Source organism: Ipomoea triloba, chromosome 14, assembly GCF_003576645.1.
Source record: "Ipomoea triloba cultivar NCNSP0323 chromosome 14, ASM357664v1".
NCBI lineage: Eukaryota > Viridiplantae > Streptophyta > Magnoliopsida > Solanales > Convolvulaceae > Ipomoea > Ipomoea triloba.
This window is the reverse complement of record NC_044929.1, coordinates 15206428-15222450: the sequence shown is the minus strand read 5'-3', so window position 1 is coordinate 15222450 and position 16023 is coordinate 15206428. Positions and strand designations below refer to the sequence as shown.

At 35.5% G+C, this 16023-nt stretch overlaps 1 protein-coding gene across 4 annotated transcripts; it reads left to right on the top strand.

The window, feature by feature from the left end:
* The first annotated feature begins 703 nt into the window (after nt 1–703).
* LOC116004516 (ubiquitin carboxyl-terminal hydrolase 24-like) lies at nt 704–15468 on the top strand. 4 transcript variants are annotated; one of them, XR_004094815.1, is made up of 8 exons: nt 704–1066; nt 9336–9404; nt 9494–9986; nt 10138–10250; nt 11528–11784; nt 13541–13621; nt 14795–14880; nt 15290–15468. XR_004094815.1 is itself a non-coding variant. In XM_031244593.1 (7 exons), the coding sequence occupies exons 2-7, from the start codon at nt 9400–9402 to the stop codon at nt 15292–15294; spliced, it is 1029 nt and encodes a 342-aa protein (XP_031100453.1). In that variant the 5' UTR covers nt 705–1066; nt 9336–9399; the 3' UTR covers nt 15295–15468. The 4 variants fall into 4 exon arrangements, 1 of the variants encoding a protein (XP_031100453.1); XR_004094813.1 differs by having other exon boundaries at nt 10063–10250; XR_004094814.1 differs by having other exon boundaries at nt 10063–10250; nt 14795–14941.
* Nucleotides 15469–16023: the final 555 nt, after the last annotated feature.

Here is a 16023-nt window from a genome sequence, read left to right as displayed (position 1 = left end):
ACTATTTTGAATTTTGAGGTAGGTACAATTAAATTTATCAATCAACTCAAGATAAGTTTATAAGTTTTGTTTTGATAGCAATTACAAAGTATAAAGTTTGTAGATACTGATGTACAAGTATTTAGGGACATATAGGCTAACTGAGAGACATAATATGATTTAGTTTCTCTACTTGTCTCTAGGGCAGTAGCAATTGGGAACCATTAAGTTTAAGGTTCAAACTTGTAGAATTACACTATGGTGCTTATTTTCTTCTTCTTCTCTCTCATTTTTTTTAGTCTTGCATCATGTTGAAAATTTGATACGTGAGTGACTATTTCGAATGACATCATTACTGATTTGAGTTAGACCAAAGTAGATTCAGATTCTTCATATTGAATAAATGAATTTCGTATATTAATATGTTCATAATGATTAAGATATTAATTTTCAATGCATATCAATAAAGTCATAAGAAGGGTTTGTAAAATTTTTAATTCGTTCCAAAATAGAAAGATGGATAAATTTTATGGAAGTAATATTATGTTGGTGAGCTAGTGAGATGCAAGTATATATACAAATACAAGTGCATGCACCATAGATTCCAACATGTAGACATCGGTAAGCATGTTTATTGTTGCATTTATTAGAATTTAAATTTAAAAAGAAAAAGAAGGGAAAAAAGTTTTTAAGCATGATCGAATATGCTGCTTCGGTTACCAAAAATAGTGTCGTCTCCAATTATTTACAGTGCCTCTTCCCCCATTGTCTCCTTTGGGTTCTCCATTTCTCCTCACTGTTTGCCCAAAAACCCTTTCTGTCCGCCATTACAACACTTTCTTCACCTCCAAACCCGAAATCCTCACAAGAGGGAGAGAGACCAAACCCTAACAAACACTCATCTCTTCTCCTCTCCTCTCCTCTCTTCTTCTTCTCCCCCGCATTTTCATGTCTTCTATTGTCTTCCTGGTCTCCTGCATTTGGCTCCCGATTCACACCCTTCGGCGCCGCTTCTTCTCCGATGGCCTCCTCATTGGCTCTCCTCTAGCCTTTCCTGCTCCAGTCTTCGAATATGACTGATCCCAAGGTATTGGATGTTCTTTGCCATTGTATTGCTCAATGTCGTTTGCTTGTATATTGTCATTGTTTTTGTGTTTTTTTCCACGGTTTTGGAACTTACTGGAGTGCAGTGGATTGATGGTTGGTGAGATTTTACTGTAGGGTGAAGCAACAGTGAGGATTTATTGTTAGGATTCGTAGGGATTATGGGATTTGTGTGGAAAATATGAGAACGTTGGATAAGGGGTTTCGAGTGAGGGAATTGCACTGCCAACAGTTATTGTTGCAACTGTACCTTTGGGTCAATTATTTTTTTGGTATAGGATTTTGCAGGGGATTCATCATCATGTGGGAGTTTTTGGTATGGGACAACTTTTCTGTTCCAGTTTAGAAAGGCCAGGATGCCAAAAATTTACCCAGAAAAGTTGAAATTTGTAGTATTAAGAAAAGCTAGGATTCCCCTGTTCAAGCATGTACTGATAGAAAATAGGTAATTTATTTTTAGGACTTATAGTGCTTTGCATGGAAAGCTGAAAACGTTCAGAGTATAATAATGGTATTGCATCAAATCAAAATTGTTAAAAATGGGAATTTGAGAACAACTGGAAGTTACATTGTCACCAGTTATTATTGCAATATATCTTCCCTTCAGTGCTTATTCATATAGGATTTTGCAGGGGACTCATAATGTGTAAATTTTTTATATGGGAAAACTTGTCTGTACTAGTTCATAAAAGCCAGGATACTAAAAATTTACCCAGAAAAGTTGAAATTTGTGGTATTCAGAAAACTCAGGATACCGCCTGTTCAAGGCTTCAAGCATGTAGTGATATAAATTCAAGGCTTCAAGCATGTAGTGATATAAAATAGGTAACTTATTGTTAGGACTTACAGTGCTTTGCCTTGAAAGTTGAAAATGTTCAAAGTGTAATAATGGTATTGCATCAAATCAAAATATTTAAAAATGGGAATTTGAGAACAACTGGAACTTACATTGTCGCCAGTTATTATTGCAACATATCTTCCCTTCAGTGCTTATTCATATAGGATTTTGCTGGGGATTCAAGCTATTTAAATTTTTTATATGGGACATCTTTTCTAGCCTGATTCACAGAGTGGGAATACCTAACAGGTGTAGCCTAACCAAAAAATGCATAAAAATTGTACCTTGTTTGTAGTTCATTAAAATTTCTATTCAATGCAACTTGTAATATGCAAAATAAATTAAACAATCTATCCTTCTTACGAAATACACCATAATATTTCTAAGTTTGGCTTGGAATTTTTGTTTTCAGCTTGTGTTTTTTTTTTTTGTCAAGTTGAAAGACAAAGTATGCAAAAAAGAAAATAATAAAATAAACTACTAAGAAAACCTCTCTCTAGACGCTGAATATTGACCAAGTGACGCTTTAGTAACCGTCACTCATGAGTTAGCTTGACTCATCTACCTCTAACTACATCTCTAATTTTCCTACTAATTTACTGAAAAGATACCTTGAAATGTAATTGTAAATCAGTGAAGAAAAGTGTTTCTTTTTTCTTATTTTGTAGCTAGCTGATACATCTATATTTATACACTTGAGGAACGACATGTTTCCTCAAATTCTGCTGCCTAACATTACTGCTGCTGCCGCCTAACATTACTGCTGCTGCTGTCTAACATTACTGCTGGTCTACTGCCTAACTTAACCACTAACATAATAATTAATATTCTATAGACTACAACACTCCCCCTCAAGTTGGAACATAAATGTTGATCATGCCCAACTTGTTACATAAATAAGTTACTCGAGTTCCGTTCAAGGCTTTAGTAAAAAGATCTCCCAATTGTTCAGCAGTCTTCACAAATCCTGTGCTGATCAAGCCTTGTTGAATTTTTTCTCGAATAAAGTGGCAGTCAACCTCAATGTGTTTTGTTCGTTCATGAAAAACTGGGTTTGATGCAATGTGAAGAGCAGCTTGATTATCGCACCACAATTTTGCAGGAGTAGAGGTTTTGTAGCCAATTTCATTCAAGAGTTGGCTTATCCATATTATCTCGCATGTTGATTGTGCCATTGCTCTATACTCAGATTCTGCACTAGAGCGAGAAACAACATTTTGTTTCTTACTCTTCCATGAAATCAGATTTCCTCCAAAGAAAACACAATATCCAGTCATTGATCTTCGATCTTCTTTAGATCCTGCCCAATCAGCATCTGTAAAGCATTCAATCCTGGTATGTCCATTGTTCTTAAACAAGATTCCCTGTCCAGGTGATCCTTTTAAGTAACATAAAATCTGTTCTACTGCAGCCCAATGATTATTTGTAGGGGATGATAAATATTGGCTTACCACACTGACAGGATATGCAATATCTGGACGAGTTACCACCAGATAGTTTAGTTTTCCAACTAGTCTTCTGTACCTTTCTGGATCCTCAAATGGTTCCCCTTCCTTTGTCAGTTGTACATTAGGGTTCATAGGAGTGTTGCATGGTTTAACTCCCAGTTTTCCTGTCTCAGACAATAGATCAAGCACATACTTTCGTTGAGATAGGAATATCCCCTTCTTGCTTCTTGCCACCTCAATGCCCAAGAAATATTTTAGCATTCCTAAGTCTTTTGTCATGAATTGAGAATGAAGAAAAGACTTAAGAGCTGTAATACCTTCATTGTCACTTCCTGTGATAACAATATCATCCACATAAACTACCAATAAAATAACACCTGCTTTAGACCATCTGAAAAACAATGAGTGATCAGATTTTCCTTTTATCATTCCAAACAACTCAATTGCTTGACTAAATTTTCCAAACCATGCACGAGGACTTTGTTTCAAACCATATAGAGATTTCCGGAGTCGACATACCTTTCCATACTCCCCCTGAGCAACAAATCCAGGTGGTTGCTCCATATATACTTCTTCATGAAGGTCCCCATGCAAGAATGCATTCTTGATATCCAATTGATGTAGTGGCCAGTCATAGATAGCTGCCATAGAGATGAGCAGACGAACAGATGTTAATTTAGCAACAGGAGAAAATGTGTCACAATAGTCTACTCCATAGATCTGCGCATATCCTTTTGCAACAAGACGAGCTTTTAGCTTGGCAATAGACCCGTCTGGATTCACTTTGACTGCAAATACCCACTTACATCCAATAGATTTCTTCCCTGTAGGTAAGTCTACCAAATCCCAAGTACCATTCTGGTCTAAAGCATTCATTTCCTCTATCATAGCACTGTTCCAACCAGGATGAGACATTGCCTCTTTTATTGTTTTAGGGAGAGAAATAGAATCAATGGATGTGGTAAAACAGTAGGAAGAGGGTGACAAATGTTTATAAGAGACAAAAGAAGAAATGGGATAGGTACACTGACGTTTACCTTTGCGAACAGCGATGGGAAGCTCTACATTTGTAACTTGATCTGATGACGAAGAGATCGGTGCAGGACATGAGTCTGGTACAAGATCAGGTGTTGCTTCAGATGTAGTATGTATGATAGGAACAGTCTCAGGAACTCGTGGTCTTCGGGAGTAAACTTGTAAAATAGGAGGTGGTGGGTCTGTATGATGGATGAGTTTGTAGATTAGTATATCATCTTCCTTATCTTGAGGAGGACAATTTTGATCAGGAGAAAAAGGTACTTCTTCCAGGAAGGTGACATCTACTGACACAAAATACCTGCCAAGTTGAGGACAATAACATCTATACCCTTTTTGGACACGTGAGTACCCAAGAAAGATACACTTCAAAGATTTTGGGTCCAACTTTGTAACCTGAGGACGAACATCCCTAACAAAACATGTGCAACCAAATATGCGTGGCTCAATGGGAAACAAAGGTTTTGATGGAAAAAGGCTATGGTATGGAGTTTGTCCTTGTAGAACAGTGGATGGCATGCGATTTATTAAAAAACATGCTGTAGCGATAGCATCAGCCCAAAAATGTTTAGGAACTTTCATTTGAAACAATAAAGCTCTTGCAGTTTCGAGTAAATGCCTATTTTTGCGCTCAGCTACACCATTTTGGGATGGTGTGTCCACACAAGAAGATTGATGAAGCATGCCCTTCTGAAGCATATAAGACACAAAAGGATATGAAAAATACTCTTTAGCATTATCACTCCGCAAAATTTTCACAGGTACATTAAACTGAGTTTCAATTTCAACACAAAAGGCACGGAAATGATCAAGCAGTTCAGAACGACTCTTCATGAAATATAACCAAGTCATACGAGAAAAATCATCAACAAATGTAACAAAATACCTATATCCAGTTTTGGACATAACTGGACATGGACCCCAAACATCAGAATGAACAAGTTCAAAAGGTGTACTTGCTCTTTTATTGACTCTCGGACTTAAACTCACACGGTGATGTTTAGCAAATTGACAAGACTCACAATTTAATGAAGACACACTACGAAACTGTGGACAAAGCACTTTTAATAATGAAAGAGATGGGTGACCCAATCGACAATGAGCTTCAAGTGGAGTTACTACTCCTGGACACGCAACTGGTCTTGGTTTCTCTATGTCAAGGATATAGAGGCCCCCGGATTCATGTCCTTTACCAATAATTTTCTTCGTCATGAGATCCTGGAAAAGACAATAATCAGGAAAAAATGTGACGGAGCAATTTAAAGTGCGAGTAAGCTTGCTTACAGAAATCAAATTAAAAGACAGATTTGGTAAACTAAGAACAGATGTCAAAGGAAGTGAGGGGGTTAGAGTGATAGAGCCAGATCCAAGTACTGGTGAAGTAGATCCATCTGCCAAGGTAACAGGGAGACTAGAAGTATGGTTTGTAATTGTTGAGAACAACCTAGAGTTACCTGTCATGTGGTCCGTGGCTCCAGAATCTATCACCCACTTAGAAGATGAAGAAATGAGACAGGTTTGTGGGCTTCCTGTATCTGCAACGGTGGTTGAAGGAGTAGATGAAGACTTTAGACTTTCTTGGTACTTTGAGAATTTTGCAAACTCCTCTGCCGAAATCAGAATGTTTTGAGCTGACACATCACTTGTAGAAGCCACACTAGCATACTGCCTCGCCCTGAGCTGGAACTGTAATTTCCTGCAATCACGTTGCAAGTGTCCTGGTTTATGACAAAAATGGCAAGTGATGCCACTTGGGTTATGCCTTTGAGTGGTTTGATTGTTCCCTTTCTGCGGTGGTCTTGCTGAATTCTGATTTCTGCTGACAAGAGCACTATTCACAGAAATAGTTTGAGAAGTTTCTGTGCGCAATACTCGTGAAAAAGTTTCCTTCAGTGTTGTTATTTCTGGACTTGAAAGAACTTGAGACTTGGCAGTATCAAATTCAGGTGGAAGACCGGCAAGGAAACTCATGATAGCCATTTGCTCCCGTTGCTTTTGTTGTACCTTTACATCCTCATTAAATGGCATTAATTGGTTCAATTCCTCGTATGTTTTCTTAAATTCCATGAAGTAATTTGTGACAGACTTGTCTTGTTTCTCAGCCCGATAAAAGGCTTTACAGACATCAAACATACGAGTAATGTTCCCTTTGCCAGAGTACAAAAACTCAAGATATTCCATCAACTCTTTAACTGTGTCACAATGACTAATTAAATTAATCACATCATTTTCTATTGATTTTCTAATTAACAGAAATAACTGAGCATCTTCCCTAAACCAAATTTTCTTAGCAGCTGCATCTTTTGGTTCATCATCTGTTCTGTGAGCATCTTTATCTATACTAGTTAGATAAAGTTTAATAGTTTTACTCCACTCCATGTAATTAAGACCATTCAGTTTATAGTCTGTGATTTTAGTTGTCACAGGAACTATATCTGAAATCCCAGACTTATTTTCAGCCATAACTTCAAGCAAAAAACTAATTACCCAGTTAAAGCTTTAAAACAAGGTCTCAAACCTGGACCGTGAACTGGAAGCTGAAGGAGGTACTGCGTACTGGAAGCTGACGAAGGTGTATTTCCCGAACAAACTTTGTCCAAACTGAGCCCCAAAATGCGTTGTATGGACTCAGGCGACTACGGGAAACTAATCAGAAAAATTTTCCGATCACCAGAACAGTGTCACGCGTCGGCGCGTGAGATGCTGGCAGACTGTTTCGTCGGCGCGTGAGGGCCACTCGCTGGTCAGATTGTCGCCGGATTTCTCAGACAAGGTCGCCGGAAGGTGGCGAAACTCCCTGGGTGGGTGGTGTCAACAAAGGATCAACAAAATCTGATCCCAATACCTACTGTGAACAGTGTCCGAAACACTGTTGCAGAAAAAAAATTTCTGGGTACAGAGATTAATACTGCAGCTCTGATACCATGTAAATCAGTGAAGAAAAGTGTTTCTTTTTTCTTATTTTGTAGCTAGCTGATACATCTATATTTATACACTTGAGGAACGACATGTTTCCTCAAATTCTGCTGCCTAACATTACTGCTGCTGCTGCCTAACATTACTGCTGCTGCTGTCTAACATTACTGCTGGTCTACTGCCTAACTTAACCACTAACATAATAATTAATATTCTATAGACTACAACAGTAATAATTACAAAAATAGAATTTGAAAATCATTTTCAATGTAGTTAATATTCCATTAGTTACACTACTTTTTTTCATTTTTATTGTAGGCTCCACATTCTCTTTTTTGCCCAAAACCGTTTGTGCTATTTGTACATTCAATCCACTACTCCAAACTCAAAATCGTCGTTGCTAAGGAAGAGCGATAAACCCTAACTCTTCTCCTCTCCCATTTCTGTATTTCTTTTTCGGTTTTTTTTTTTCGGTCTCTTCCTCTATCATCTACATTTGGTTTCCAATTCAAATCCTGAAAAGATCCATTCCTGATCCATCAACTAGCTTTCCTGCTCAAGTCTGTGAAAACGGTTGATATGGAGGTATTCAAAATCATTCCTTTTTTTCCTTCTGCTGTAGCGCAAGATCTGTCATTATCTTGTGTGTATCGGTTATAATTATATGTTTTCCTTTAAAAAAAATTTGAATTCATACTTATTGAAGTGTTTTGCATTGTTGATTAGGAATTATTAGTTATTCAGTCCTGCAATTAGCTTAAGAAATAAGATCCCCCTGTATATGGAAATTTTGGAAATGTCAAAATTATTAAATTTCAACAATTATTTTTTGAGGTTATGTTGCTATGGCAAGATAGTTATTAGCTTTTGCCATGCTTTTTATGGCTAAACTAACGTTTGTACAATAAATTTGAGTTGTACATTTACCTGTGGTTGAAGTGGTGTGGTAGCCTAGGACTTGCTTTTCCATTAATGCTTTTAAGTTGTAAAAGTAATAATAGCATTAGTAATATTAAAGTAGTGGAATGCCTATGGTCTATGGATAGATTTTCCCCCCAAAATGGTTGAAAAGCACAGTGGGTTCTTGCACAATTCTATAGTTTATATCTGCACTGCAAGGAAAGTGCAACAGCCTAGAAAAATAGTAGAGTGAGTAGCTTTGCTTTGTGCTCCTGATAACAACTTTTATTAATTGCACCACACCTGATTTGTCAAGTTCTGGATGTTGTAATCTGCTACCTTGGAATTTAATAGAGATGCTTGATGTGAAGATTGGGGAATTATTTTGTTCATTTTCTTGAAGAAGGGGTGAAAAGTATAGTTGACTTTCTTTATTAGCAATTACATAGATTGATTGCCCTCTTGGTTACTTATGGGGAAAAGAAGAGTTCTTCTTAACCTATGTAGACTGTTCTTATATGCCCCTTCTAAGTAGACCAAGTTCCTCTCTTACTTTGCATATGGAGACAGACATGGTAATGTATGCATTTGGTAAGGGCTAGTGGCTTGTTAATTAATTAATGATTGGTCCACAATAAGTCATTATTATTGCTTTCAAATCCAACTCCAATGACAAACTGACAAAGCACTTGAACTTGCAGTTTTCAGGAGTGGATTAAAAGAGGATTGTGAACTAGTGTAATCATGTAAACTATGAAAGGTTTTGAATAATACTAATAATAAATCTTCCTTTAATCTAATTTTGCAAGCTTGTACTTACCTCTGAAGGGTATGCTTCTTGATTGCTTTGTTTTGTTTTGTTGTTTACATCCTTTTTTTTTTTTTTTTTTTTTTTTTATTTTTTTTTTTTTTTTTTTTTTTTTTAATTTTATTTTATTTTATTATCTTTCTAAGAAATACTCTTTTCTTCAATCTTTCTTCTTTTCTCTAATTCTGTTAAAAAGATGAGTACATGTCAACATTTGTGTCACAAAAGCTAAGAAAGATTACTGGATCTTGTTGGTATTAATACTTTTCATGTTGTCATTTACTAATTTATCAGTTGTTTTTATCAGGTTTTCATCTTTGGGTCATTCACAGAAGATGAGATTAGATCTTTGCAAGGGCACCCAATGAAGAATGAGGTAGAGATTACATTTGGTTCTTTGGATTCTGCAACCCTAAGATCTGTGGGAATTTTGAACTCAAATCTAACAAAAGTTGATTATTCTAGGGGAGCTCAACCATTCAAGGTTTTTAGTAAGGAGAACTCCAAAAATACTTCTGGCAGTACTGAAAAAGCATCAATACCAGTAATCTTCTCACAAGAAAATGGAAGCATAGGTGGTTCAGATCTGGGTTACCATAGTACTGCCCAAGAAGTGAAACCTTGCAACAAAGCACATCAGTTGTTGAGTTCTAAAGGTGCTTCTGTCACACCAAACGAATCAAGTATAAAGCAGGAATCAACTGTGAATGTGACTAACTTATCAACCTCCTTGGATGGGGTTTCATTGGATGAATCAAAGGACTTTAGTGTAGGGAATTGCAGACAAAATGTTGTAAAAGCATCAAATGGGCCTGTTAATACAATTAGATATTTACTACCTCGAGGTTTAGTGAACTTGGGCAACCTGTGCTTTCTCAATGCGACCCTTCAGGCCCTGCTTTCTTGTGCTCCATTTGTTCAACTCTTGCAGGAACTTAGAACTCGTGAGATACCGGAGGTACTTTGCATGTTTGGTTATCTTCTTATAATACATGGAAGTATAAAACATTGAACTTTAATTTTGTACATGATAGAGTGGGTATTCTACGTTGCGTGCATTTGTTGAGTTTATCTCTGATTTCGATATGCCCCTCAAATTAAATTTGAAGAGAAAAGATCCGGTATTTATAGAGACTGGGAAGCCTTTCCGCCCTCTGATGTTTGAATCAGTTTTGAAAAGTTCCACTCCAGATGTCCCAAACAGCTTGACTGGCAGACCAAGGTTTGTATGTAGTGTTTGCAGACTATGTAGTATTCTAGCCATATTATCTTTTATTTGCTTTTGTTTTGTTTGTAATCTTGCAGTTTAGATTCTCACCTCCTTGTTTTTTTAATTGTTTATCAAATATCTTAAAAGATGCCGAACACTAGAGTAAACTCATGCTATGAATTTCAAACTTTGCTACTCCAGTTATTCTCGATAAAATTAATAATAAGGATCATGGGTTACATTTTGTAAATTTTAATAGTTGGTAACTTGGTACTCTAAATCGTTTCATACTTAAATGTAAGTAAAATATTGAAAGAAATGATATATCAACCATTGGGTGAAGGCTTCAGATTTTCTCTCCCTTTCTTTAACTCTGGAGCATTCTTAGTTTATGCATATATTGATTATTTTTTTCATTTAAATCAGTTTTTGGCTAAGTGATTATAATTTTGTTATTGAGTATATATTTTCTCATGTACTTGGAAATGTAGAAAGGTTTTTATTTTTAATTAGATTGTTAGCATCTATTTAGGTGATTCTCTTCCCCTCTTGTCCATTTCTCAGTTACAAACATTCCACTTGCTATCATTAAATTGATGAAGAAATGAACAAGTTAAATTTTATTATTTTCAATTAATACTGTATTAAACATTGTTATTTAGAATTTTATTTTATTTAAGCATTTCTTTCAGTATTCTATGATGTACTGTCCATGAATATTGTGCAGAAATTCTGTTAACTTTTGCCACCTAACTAAGACTTCTGGATTACCCTCACCCTTTGTGGTATATTTACTTCTAGGTGCAGTTCCTTGGGTTACTGATTTTCCTTTCTCGAAACTTTTCTTCTATGATTTGTTTCTTTTGATTTCCTGGTAATAAAATTACCACTACTTCCTACTGAAATTCTTACTGGCAGTCTTAACTGGATGGCCTTAAAATATACTGCCTCATACAAACATAAAGAAACATTTTGGATGCTTAGATTCAATTTGATGCAATACTTCTGCGTGTATAGCAGTAGCAAACCTAGAATTTTGAATAGTGTGTCACTTTTATTAATTGAAATTACTATAACATGTGCATTACATTTATAATTTGTTATAACTACACATAATATAGTGTAATTTTTCAAAGCTGAGTTGTGGAAAGTGCCCCCACTCAGTGAAAGGTAGATCTGCCTCTTTTTGTCTAAACTTGGTTTTATTTTTTTAAATGGAATGTAGTGGTTTGCAATTTTCAGTCATACTCATGTTTTCTGTGCTCTGGTTGAATTTGCAATTATTTCAGGCAAGAAGATGCTCAAGAATTCCTCAGTTTTATTATGCATCAGATGCATGATGAATTGCTGAAATTAGAAGGTCAGTTGCCAAATGGTGTTGGAAGGAACTCCTCTTTGGTTTCATCTGTACATGTGGATGATGATGAAAATTGGGAAACTGTTGGCCCACGGAATAAGACTGCAATTACCAGGACACAGAGCTTTGTCCCTTCAAAATTAAGTCAAATTTTTGGTGGTCAGTTGAAGAGCATTGTGAAGGCAAGAGGTATGCTACATTGGTATTTGATACTCAGCATCTATGTGTGGATTATGGATGATCCCTCTCTCTCACTCTCTTTCTCTTTTGCATCTATATGCATTTTTTTCTTTTTTGAGAGAATTCGAGTGTGAAATGCACGCAGGGCGCTCGCCACATGCACCTCACTTGCCCGCAGTGTGCACCTTACATGCCCGCAGCGTGCACCTCACAATGCCTGCCTATGATCTTTATTTTAAAATTAAAATTCGAATAATATATTTATGTATATAACTACAACAGGGTCGGAGGTATGAGCTTGTTGCGACAATAACTCATCATGGGATGGACCCTTATAATAGGTTATGTACGTATGAATCTTATAATAAAAAAAAATATTTCTTCTATATATATTAGTGTGTCATACGTATGTTTATATTTAAAAAAAAAAATTATTTGCTTTGTATATATGAGTACATGTATATCTTGAATTTTTATGGTTTTAAGTATGAAATGGTTAAGTGCTTTATTTATAATTGTGTAGAGTAATGTATGTATATGTTAAATTATCATCTATGGATATTACGTGTATATGTGTATTATACGTATGTACTCGATTAGTTATATACTATAGGGCCGTATAGAAAAAAATGTATTTTTATGAGTACTATACCGTATGAGTAGTAAATATACATGTATGTATGTTTATTTTATAGTATATGTATTTTTCTATTATACAGTATTTATGTATACATGCCTACATGGTATTTATTGCAAAAGTGTAATTATATATACTTATATGCACCGTATTTCTTGAGGTATTTTGTATGATGTTTGGGGATGAGATAAAAGGATTTTATTTAAACCATTAAAGTGTAAGATGAGATTTCATGTTTTGGGTACAAGTATGGTTCTGATCAAAATATTGATTTACAAAATTATTATTTTATTTTGAGCCAAAATTATTTGAGCCTAATGATTTTAAATTATGGAAGCTAAGGGAAATTTTTGATTATGTGATTGATTTGATTTATTTTATGTTGAGGAGTGCCCGTAAGGGACAATCCTCGGGTACTAGGGCACTATGGTGTGTCCTATTGAGGCGGGTCTTAGTACCCTAATTAAAGGAGTAGTCAGTAGAAACGCTATCTTGGTTACTAGGGCTGGTAACTTCCCGTTGAGGCTTGGAATCCTCATTCGGGGATGTTCACACTTAAGGTTAGAGTCCGGTTTCCATTAGAAATGGGAAAGTGTGGAGTGTTCGGATGTGTGGGAAGCACCGTTCACTAGGGCCTGAGAATAAAGGACCCTGTCCCATTTATGTGTGATTGATGCGCTTCCATATGTATTTTGTGGAGTGCAAGTGTGGCACAAAAATAAAGTTTATAAGAAAATTTTATACATATATATATATATATATATATATATATATATATATATTATATTGTTCCAATGTTTATGTGTTGAACTCACTGGACAAAAAGTGCCTAGTTTGGACCCAACATCGCTAGTATTTGATGTTGTTATTAGTGTTGGAGGAACATATTTTTGATAACTTTGTGAAGAATAGGGATATTGACTGGGCAACTTTGAAGAATAGGGTTAATACTGTCAAAATAGGAATTAGGAAAACGTTAGGGCCAAAAATGTCAAAACCTCAAAGAAAAATCTTATACAAAGAGATTGAAAATCCTTTTTGATAATGCATGAGAAATTCTGTGGATTTTCTTACTAAGCCATCTAATGCCAATTTACTTTGTTGTTTCACTATTGTTTGAATGAGTAGTGGGTTGCAAAGTTCCAGCAGATATGAGAATGATAGAGATTTTGAGTGATCAACTGCGTGATGACCAGGCAATTCTTACAGGTTAGTTTATATAGAGCATTAGAGTGATAATTCTGATTCATTCCATCAGTTTTTCAGTTGATATTGTCCTCTGTGCATCTGATCATAAACTCTTCACTAACATTATGCATATTCCTCCCCATAAGGTTAGTATATCAAAATTTCTCTCTGCAAGATTTCTGTAGTATATATTTACAACTAAATGTGTGTTTAAAATTAAGACTTAAGAGAATAAAGGAATGTGATGACCTTGAGACCATAGTTATCAAGGCGGACTTTCTAGGCGAGATGCCGTCGATCGCCTAGTCGACGCCTAGGCGATGAGTTATATATATATATATATATATATATATATATATATATATTATAAACCAATTAATATTAAATATCAAATATTAGATTAATATTCTTGGGACTTATGGTATTGGGCATCTCAAAGGTTCCTTGAAACTTGTTCCTTGAGACTTGTTCCTTGAGACTTGCAGTGTATTCGACAGCTCAAGAGTCTTTCCTTTCTATGCCTATATGTGTATATATATAAATATCATACCAAATATGAATATTTTCAACCTTTAACCTATTATTGGAGCAAGTCAGTGCCTGGGCTGGGTTCAGGGAGCGGCGGCGACGCCACGGCAAGGAGTCCAGTCGTCATTGGAGAGCTCACGCGCCTTCACGCGCCACCGTCTCCGAGCTGCTCCGCCGTCACGCGCCGGCGCGTGCGGTGGTTTCCGGCGACTTCGCCGGTCATTTTTTCTAGGCGAGGCGAGCAGATTAGGCGGTCGTTCTCGACCGCCCAGATTTAGGCGACGCCTTGAGTTGAGACTGCTTGTGCTACAAAATTAGAAGTAGCAATTCTAATAAAATAACCTGGGATTTAGATAGCCTATCATAGTTTGGGCTGATATTTCCAATATCTAGGGTGTACATGCTCATTTTATACATATTGTTGAGCCATTTAGATAGCCTAATATCTTACCCAACCTGAATATCTTTATAGAGAATACTATTTGTGTAGCTACATTGAGCCCTTTCAACCTGAATAATAGTTAGTTTACTCTTTAATTAGTATAGTATTTACATTTCTTTTTTAAAGAATTATTTATATTGTATGAGATGATGCTTTACTTCTACTTCCAAATGATAATTGCATTACTGCCTATTAATCTGCACTAAGTGATTCATATTTTGTAGGCAAATGAGGATTGTAATTGCTACAGCTTTGATGCTAGAAAACTAAATGAAGCTAAATGTGTTCACAAGGATCATGTTTCCTCAGTGTAAGAGAATGTCTTGTTATTTGCAAAACCAGTACCTATATCCTGATTTGTGGCTACCATTGTAAGTTTTCTTAAGTAGATATATAGAAAAGTAATTAACAAAATGATTAGATTTCCAGTGAAACACAGTTAGAGTTTTACTTATGCATATATATGAACATACTAATTGCTGATGCATATACCTTTGAAGTTAGTGTTAGAACACTTTCCCTCAATCCATCTCTCTCCACTGTCTCTGCTAGCTAATTCCTTCTTTATTTTTATATGTATTCCCTTCCAAAGTATGAATTTGTTAAACACTTGGAAGCAATCAAAATAGGACCACCAATTCTCAAAGCTCTTTCGTTCCTAATAATTGAATAAGCTAATCTAATCATTTATTTTTCCTTCTTGGTTTTCATTTTTGTAGGTTGAAAATCTGGGGCGTTTAAATTATGACCTCAAAATCTCAACCGCTTGACAATGCTAATTTTGCAAATGTACAAGAAGAAATTTAGAATTTGAAGGCTACTATTACATTGTTGTATAGATTTTGAATTGACTATTATTACTTAATAAATATGGATTGATAATGTATTATTACTTGCACATAATGTGGGTTGATAATATTTTAGTATTATGTTATACTTTAGAATTAATAGTGTTTTAGTATATCATTGTAGTTTTATATTAATATTTTAAAAGCTCATGAAAATAATAATTTTAAATAATTTAAAAATAGCAAGATGGAATATTTGTGACAAAAATTGTGACGGAAAAATAATTCCGTCGTTTTATTTGTGACGGAATTTGTCTCCAAAATGGCGCTAGAATAAGCTATGAAATTATTTTCCATTGCCAATTGCGACGAAAGAAGTTCCATTGCTAATTCGCGATGAAAGTTTTCCGTCGTGATTCTGTCGCCATAATTCGCGCTGGAAGTTTTTTTTTTTGTCGCCATATTTCGCGATGGAATGTTTTCGTCGCAAATGAAGATATGACGAATCGATAGACGACGGAACAAATTCCGTCGCAAAACCTGTTTCATGACGAAATTTGACTGTTTCGTGACGGAATTTTTCATCGTGAATCGCGATTTTTCTTGTAGTGAAAACTATAATACATTTGAAGAAAAATGCATTATTTTTACATTTCAATTTAAAG

What these genes read in the sequence shown, in the direction of transcription:
- LOC116004516 (XM_031244593.1), top strand. An exon ending in GAACTCGTGAGATACCGGAG is followed by an intron (nt 9,987 to 10,062) that starts GTACTTTGCATG and finishes TGTACATGATAG; the next exon opens with AGTGGGTATTCTACGTTGCG. An exon ending in GAGCATTGTGAAGGCAAGAG is followed by an intron (nt 11,785 to 13,540) that starts GTATGCTACATT and finishes TTGAATGAGTAG; the next exon opens with TGGGTTGCAAAGTTCCAGCA.